Raw genomic sequence first — 7,722 nt, 5'->3', positions numbered from 1 at the left:
TAGTATTAGGCACCTGGCTTCATGGTCCATGATACCACAGTAATGTCCAATGGACTTTACTGCTGTAATTCATTACTTGCTGAGAGTCTGTGAGCTGAATCCTTTGCATCCCCCCAGATAACTGACCACTGTCAATCTGACTGATTGCTGTGTTGATCAAGGAGTTGATCCCTGATGGCCATCGGGTAGCTGCTACATAAAGTCTTGCCTTGGAGAATCCTGTTAGAGGGCAGTGATAATAAACAAAGATGGAATTTCCCCTCTCTGTATGTCTCCTGTACTGTATGTGTTACAGGAAAAGTTGAAGGCTAAGGCATTTTTTGGTTTCTCAGGACCACTGAGACCCTCCTTAAAGACATCTTCTAGAATAATCCTTGATTTTTCTCACTCAAATTGAGATATCTTGAACAAATCCTGATTCCCTCCTGGAAAGTACTCTGTGCCACTGGCTTCTGAAAACAAGGCTGCCTGTGGCCAAGAATACAGATATTGCCCAGTTCTGAAAATACTAATATTGAGACTTGGAGTGAAGACATGCACTGGAGAGACAGCTAGATGCAAAGTTACTGAGTTGGAGTGTTTTAGGAAAACATTGCTGAAACCATTACAGAGAGCATAATATAAACTGAGACAGACCAGCTAAATTCAGTGGGGTCACATTCAATTGGAGCAGATGGGGGTCTTGCACCTAAGTTTGGAAATAATTTTGTCCCAGAGTACACACAGAGCTAATTGTAAAGCAAAGATGAGGGCAGGGCGGGTGGTGGGGGGGGATAAACAGCAGCTCTTAGCAGAGTCTGAGCAAAGGCTCTCTTCAGACCATACATTGCCCTTTGCTCTGGCTGTTCAGGTGACAAGATCTGTACAAGAAATGCATACAGGTCTGAAGTGCAATTTAAAGTCAGCAGCATTTCTAGTATGCGTTAACCAAATGCTCATTTTCTGCTTTACAGTGAATTGTCACAGATTTGCTGGCTTGTCAGTGCCAGCACATCAGACCCTGACTGAGCAGCTGAAGTGGGCATGTGAAGCAGGAAAAATAAGTAGACTTACACCCTGGAGCCTCAAGGTTAATATTTACAGTCTGTCTCCCATCTCCAAGTGGATTTTAAAATATAAAAGATATCAAATATAATGTAGTTGTCAACCAGATGGTTTTAACTTAACTCATTACTGCAGAAGGGTAAAGCCTGGGGATTGTTTCAGAGAGGCTGAAATCTGATGAATCTGAACCTGATCAAATAGTTTAGAGGGATGATGTAGTAAGATGTAAAGGAAAGCTGGGAATTGCCTAATAACTGCAAACAGTGAGCAAAATGATTATATGCTGTGAGGTGTTGCGTGTAATCACTTCTGTCTTGAATCTAATCAAACATCATGTGCAAATGGTGCCTCAGATCCTCCAGGCTATCCGAGCAGCAGTATAAAAACACACACTGCTCACATCTCTCCCAACAGCTTCTCCTGACTTCTCCTCTGGGACCTGAGTAAGTTTCTAATTCTTTGTGCCTTTTTGATACACTCTTTTAATGATAATTCTGAATCCTACATAAATACCTGCTGTGGCACTAACAGGGCCAGTCTCTCTCGATCCTGTAGAGAGCTTGGGGCTGGTATTATCCAGCTTCTTGAGGGACTACTGCAGTCCTTACTAAATGCTTCAAGGATTTGCGACTTTTAGTTCTTAAAGCTAGTACAGAAAGGAGCTGCAGCCTTATCTTGGCTTTAGTAGAGGGTGAAGCTCAGTTTTGAAGCCCTGTGTAATAGATGGTCCTAAATCTTTATTGTTGTAATGCTTATTGGTTTTAATTTGGAATTACCTCATCACCTCACTGGCTTGATAAAAAGATCCAATTCTAACAAAACCTAGATTGTGCCTTTGAGTAGTTCTGTGCTGAACTCATATATGCACAGCTACTTCCCTTGCTGTACAACCAACAATTTTATCAAAGGTTTACAAGTTGGTAGTCCTAAAACACTGACAACCTGGAATTGGGTAGATATAACCAGGGGAACAACCACTTCAGGTGTGCCTATAAATCCTGTCCTACAGGTTAACTACCAAGAAAAGGGGGCTGGGCGAGATGGCCATTGGTCTCATGAAGTACAGATATGTTTGTGCTCCCTTGCAAAAGAACACAACTGAAGCTTACAGTGTAGCTCTTTGGAGATGTTCTGGCACATTATGTATAGACATGTCAAAAAGGTAGGCTGTTTGATGTCCATGGGAAGGTTAGGAAATGTTGAGAGTTTAGCAAGGGCAAAAGATAAATGTAACTCAAACAGTGTGACTAAAAGGTGGAAGAGAGAGCCAGGAACTATGAAGCCACATCAAGGCCAGGTTGGATGGGGCTTTGTGCAACCTCATCTAGTGAAAGGTGTCCCTGCCCATGGCAGGGGGGTTGGACTACACGATCTTTAAGGCTCCTTCCAACCCAAACCATTCTATGATCATCTCTGCTCAGGAAGCCACTCAGGTGGGTAGCTTCCTCATCAGATATGCCTGAGTCCCTGAACGTAAATATCTGACCTACTGTTGAATTGCTTTATGCATAGTCTTCTGTCTTCCTGTGTTTCAGATCCACTACAGAACAATGTCCTCCTACAGACAGCTGTGCAGCTACCAGTGCTCCACACCATGCGAGGTGGCCTGCCCACAGCCCATCGCCAATGCCTGGAATGAGCCCTGTGTCACATCATGTGGTGACTCCAGGGCAGTGGTCTACCCGCCTCCTGTTGTCATCACTTTTCCTGGGCCAATTCTCAGCTCCTGCCCTCAAGAAAGTGTAGTGGGATCCTCAGCACCAGCTCCTATTGGGACCTCACTTGGCTATGGGGGTTCTTATGGCTACAGAGGTTCTTTTGCTTATGGGGCATCACAGGAAAGCAAGTTCTCATACCCTTATTGCTCTCAGAGATTCAGTAGTTATCGCTTTAGAAGGTGTGAGCCCTGCCAAACCCAGCAGGAGTATACTTGCACCAAGAGCAGTCAGGATACTGAATGCAAGATCCAAACTCAAGAGTAAGATGGGGTTTTAAGATGGTGACATAAAAAGGCTGATGCTTGCTAACACTTTATGTTGTATTTGTGCTTGTACCTGCTTATGTACTTCTCCTTTCTTAGCTATGAATGTGTTCTTCTATTCTTCTCAGTCCAAATTTTCAAATGATTAATACTCCTTCTACATTCAATCTAATAACATTATACAAGAAGCATGACAGAAAAGTTTGTATACTGTGATTTCTCCCACTTGACACTGCCTGATGTCAATCAAGAGTTATGTTAACAGATGAAAACGGGACTGCATCATCAAACTTACAGCTGCAAAAGAAGAAAAGAACACTGTGCTTGAAATGAAATTTCCTGAAACAAGAAACCTCATTGTAAAAGCCTCAAATTCCTCATCTTCTGTATGATCATATTTTGCTTTTGTAAACTTTCCTCCTCTATCACCCATTAAAAAAAATCACACTGCATCATAATTTTAGCATTCTGGTTTTGCTTTCTGTCTGTTTTTATGAAACAGCACAATTGAGAGATTCTCCTGTGCAGAGTGTTGGTGCTTCCATCCTAGTTAAGCCCTGTAGCAAGAGAGGAGTGAAGACCTTAACTAATCAAAACCACCCTGTTAGTCCTCTGTTCAGCAATGAGTTTTCCCATGTTGTATGCCTGCTTTAGACCTTGTACTGCACCAATTTGCACTGCTAGAAAATTACTGGAGACAGAAGACAATACAGGGAATGGAAGGGAGGCTTACCATTATTTTTACGGCCACACACACATGCAGGAAGTAAAACATAGGGCACTTACTGGAAAGTTGCAGCTAGCCGAGCACACCTGCAACAGCATACAGCACAGGTAGCATCCAGCTGTCTACAGAAGGACATAGCTGGCTATATCTTCATTGCATATTCAATCCTCCCCATTTACTTGTACTTAAAACACTATATGATGATCCAGAATTCCAGAGAGGTGCTGAGAAGAAAGACTAGGTACTCTGCAGTACTATGCTAAATAGGGTTAATGCAACAGTGAGCAACAGCTGAGGGGCTACTTGGCTAATTGCTCTATTTACCTCGAAGCAATTTTTTATTGCTTCCAGCTGGTCCCTGAGCACTGCTGGATCACTGCTCCCTATTTATTGAGAACCGTCTAGCTCTATTTTCCTTTATTACATTCTTTTTCTGATTATTTTCTGGTTGCTCTTTGAAATGTGACTCTGCTGACCTTCTGTAGGCTCCAATTTCTGCTTCCCTGTTTCTTAGGATTCTGCCAGGAGGCTCCTTTACTTTGCACAGTAATAAGAAGTTAAGCTAGCAAAAGATATCTGCTCTTGGGCATTTATGATCCCAGCTGAGGCAGTTTTATGATCTCAGAAAGCTAGATATGAAAGTACAGAGTAAGAAGGCAGATTCAAGTTTCCTATATCTCAGACTGGGGTTTCATCACTAGCTAATTTTCTGTCTCTGAATGTCTCTGGGAAGTTCCCTTTGCTGCTGTGCATTGTCTAATATTCTCTTTACTTCTCTGTATCATATAGAATTATACCATAATCTAATTTTTTTTTTTTTTTTTATGGTATATGGCATTACAACAGTTCCTGTAAAAACCCATGGAAATGTAGGGGAAGTAGGGATGAGCTATTAAAACACTTTTGGAGTGGCTATTTAGTACTTCACACTGGTCTTGAATATTTTATCTAAGGGTTGGGCAGTTCTCTCACAACTGCTCCCTTGTAAAGATTAAATCAGGCACACAGGCAAGCTCTGCATGTTCTAAGCAGAGTTTTCTGATGAATGAATCGATGGGCATTATATAAACACTGTCTGTAAGAGCATAACACTCATCTACAGATCTCTAAGATAAGGGGATGGTTTGCAGAGGCTGCATTACCACGAAACAGAGAAGAAAGCAAACAGGTGAATGTTATTTGGAGGCATTCATAAGTGTTTATTGAGAGCAAAAAGTGTACATTTTAAGCAAAGGAAAAACACAAGATTGACTTCAGTGTTTTAAAAAAGGGCCAACTTAATAGTCTGCATCAAACTGATTTCTTTTCAGTACATTGTTCTGCTTTCTTGGTTAAAGTTTCAAATGGACTGGACAAATCACAGTACAAGGTGACATCTGTGGATCTTTGCTGTTAGACATATGGGTATCGATATAAACTACCAAAGAAAAAAATTCATGGTCCCAAACAAACAAAACCATACATGGACCAGTTTTGAGTGACACTACTGCTTTAGTGCTCTAACAGTGAGAAACAATTTTTGCATAATCAGTAAGTTGGTTTCTAAGAACAGAAAAGACACATTTTGAGAAAACTGACATTAAAAAAAAAAAAGAGCATCAGAAGGACAAGCAGAAGAGCAGTTCCCATGGGTGCTGAGCAGCACCCAGAGGTTCCCACTGCTTCAGAGAGCTGTGCTCCTAAGTTCAGTTGCACATCCAGGTCTTGCCATCAGTTCCCTCGCTGTTTCTCTTGGCATCCACACCTTCTGCCATGCTTAGCATGGCCCACAGCCCCCATAGCGCTGGCTCCAGAGCTGGCTGGAGGAGGAGGAGGAGGACAAGGAGCCCCCATAGATAAGGGAGCCCTGCAGGCCCATGGGGCGGCCCAGCCCCAGTGGGGCTGAGCTGCCCACAAAGCTCTCCTGAGGGCAGGAGCTGAGGATGGGGCCTGGGAAGGTGATGACCACGGGTGGTGGGTAGACCACGGCACGCGAGTCTCCGCAGGAGGTGACACAGGGCTGGTTCCAGGCGTTGGCGATGGGCTGCAGGCAGGCCATCTCGCAGGGTGGGGAGCAGCGGGAGCTGAGCTGCTGGCTGGAGGACATCCTTTGGGCAGGGAGGTGAACCTGCAACACACCAGGGAGCCTGAGTCAACCCACTGCTCATGAGCTGCTGCACAGACCACCCTGCTCTGCCTCGCCAGCAGCAGGGAGGGCTCTTAGTGTGCCATATGCTGTTGCTCTGCTAAGGCTCGGGTGCTTGTTCTCTCTCTTTCTCTTCCCCCTTCCATGCCCTCCTTCCTTCCTCCCTCCCAGGCATCTCCTCTGCACTCTCCCAGGCTCTCTGCATGCTGAGCGCTGCCCAAGCTGACCACCCCCAAAGTGACCTGTGGCAAACAAGCTGGAGATCAGCCATCACCAGGTTTTGCAGCAAAACCCACTACATCTACCAAAGCCTGTGAAAGGCCTGCATTTTTAAGGAAAAAGGGGCATAAGACAAGCAGAGTATTTCTGAAAGCTTCAGTTAAACCTACTCACGCGTGATGCTTTAAGTCAGAAAGAATAAGAAGGTTCAAACTTACTCAAGACACCAAAGATGAGAAGTAAAGAGCAGCTGTCTGAGGCTGGCTGTGCTGTGAGTCCTTTTTATACCCTTTCTTGGGCTGCCCACTGGCCTATGACACTTCGTGAACAAGATCTTAATTAGCTCCCAAACACACAGATTACATGTCACTCCTCAACTCCTCATTCATGCAAATAGTTTCCTCACTGTTAACAAGTATTACTCACCCCAGATTTTCCTCTAGTGTCTCTCAGGTTCTTCCTTTTTAGAAATCACTCAACTGACTTCCCTAGGTTTGCAGTATGTCAATTTATTTTAAGTTTTTTCTTACAGATACTGAAGCTTCTGTTTCCAAAGTTGTTTTCATACTCTATGTTCATTACAATGTTTTAATTCTGGATATACCCTTCTTGGGGATTGTTATTAAATTTTCTCTGGGAATATCAAGAAATATGCAAAAGTTTTAATCCTTTTTCTGTCCTGGTACAGGTCAGTGTTGAGACACTGAATCACTGAGGACGCTGCAAACACCCAAGCGAGGTGCGGCATTGCAACCGTCTCCCATAGGAGTTAGGAGTTTCGTGTTCAGCTCCCTTTACTTTCAGCCACAGCGCCTGGGGTCCGCTCTTGCAGTAGGGTCTCTCCTTGGGAACAAAAGGAAGCACATGGGGCTAGACCCCAACCTCAGATGTCCTGTAACACAGGATAAAGCATCCCGCTCCCCTGTGTGGCTTTAAAGGATAGTCTTGCTTTAGTATATTCACATCCAAGTAAAAAAAACCCCTCACTATTTTAATAGTTATTGATGGATTTTCCTCACATCAGACACAGTGTCATAATATTGCTGCAGTCAGAAGCATGTGCTAGCCTGCATGTATTGGTACCGTGGTGTGAAGTCTTCAGAGGGACATGGGAAGGAATGTGTAGTTGTGGTTTTCTGTTCAGAGGCAAAAGAAAATACAGAAGACCTGCAAGAGTTTATAAAACAAATCACCTCTCTGCTTTAGTGTGCTGTATCAGACCTGCAGTGTGTAGCTGGGACGAGGAACAAGGCAGATGGAGTAAATCTCCCATCTTTATTCCAAGTATAAGCCCTACAGTGCTTCAGCTCAATATCAGCAGGGATTTAGAGAAGAAAATCAGTCCACAGTGCATTGCACTACCTGTGGTACTGAGGTGTGCTTGAAAAATACTGCCTATGTGGAGCAATTGTGTAAATAAGGTAGTTCTCCAACATTTTTGTCACATTGGTAAAATCAGCAAAATGTTTCAGGAAGTGAAACTGCTTCAAGAAGTTTAAGGAAGAAACAAGAGGGTGTTGGAAGAAACTAATAATTGTCCAAAGATGAATAAAACTATCATAGAAGCCTAGGGAGTGATGTGCATTGTTGTGTTTTGTAACAAACTAAACCTGAAACACAAAGGAT

At 43.5% G+C, this 7,722-nt stretch overlaps 1 protein-coding gene across 1 annotated transcript; it reads right to left on the bottom strand.

The window, feature by feature from the left end:
* Positions 1-5,508: 5,508 nt before the first annotated feature.
* Positions 5,509-5,838, bottom strand: LOC138687544 (feather keratin 4-like). Its single transcript, XM_069795501.1, has one exon. It carries the CDS (start codon positions 5,836-5,838, stop codon positions 5,509-5,511), a length of 330 nt encoding a protein of 109 aa, XP_069651602.1.
* Between the last annotated feature and the right edge of the window lie 1,884 nt (positions 5,839-7,722).

This window comes from Haliaeetus albicilla, chromosome 10 (assembly GCF_947461875.1).
Source record: "Haliaeetus albicilla chromosome 10, bHalAlb1.1, whole genome shotgun sequence".
NCBI lineage: Eukaryota > Metazoa > Chordata > Aves > Accipitriformes > Accipitridae > Haliaeetus > Haliaeetus albicilla.
The sequence above is the reverse complement of the archived record's forward strand: the minus strand, read 5'-3'. Positions and strand labels throughout refer to the sequence as shown.

Bases quoted from the DNA above. Each gene is read 5' to 3' on its own strand.
- LOC138687544 (XM_069795501.1), bottom strand. From the start codon at position 5,838: ATGTCCTCCAGCCAGCAGCTCAGCTCCCGCTGCTCCCCACCCTGCGAG.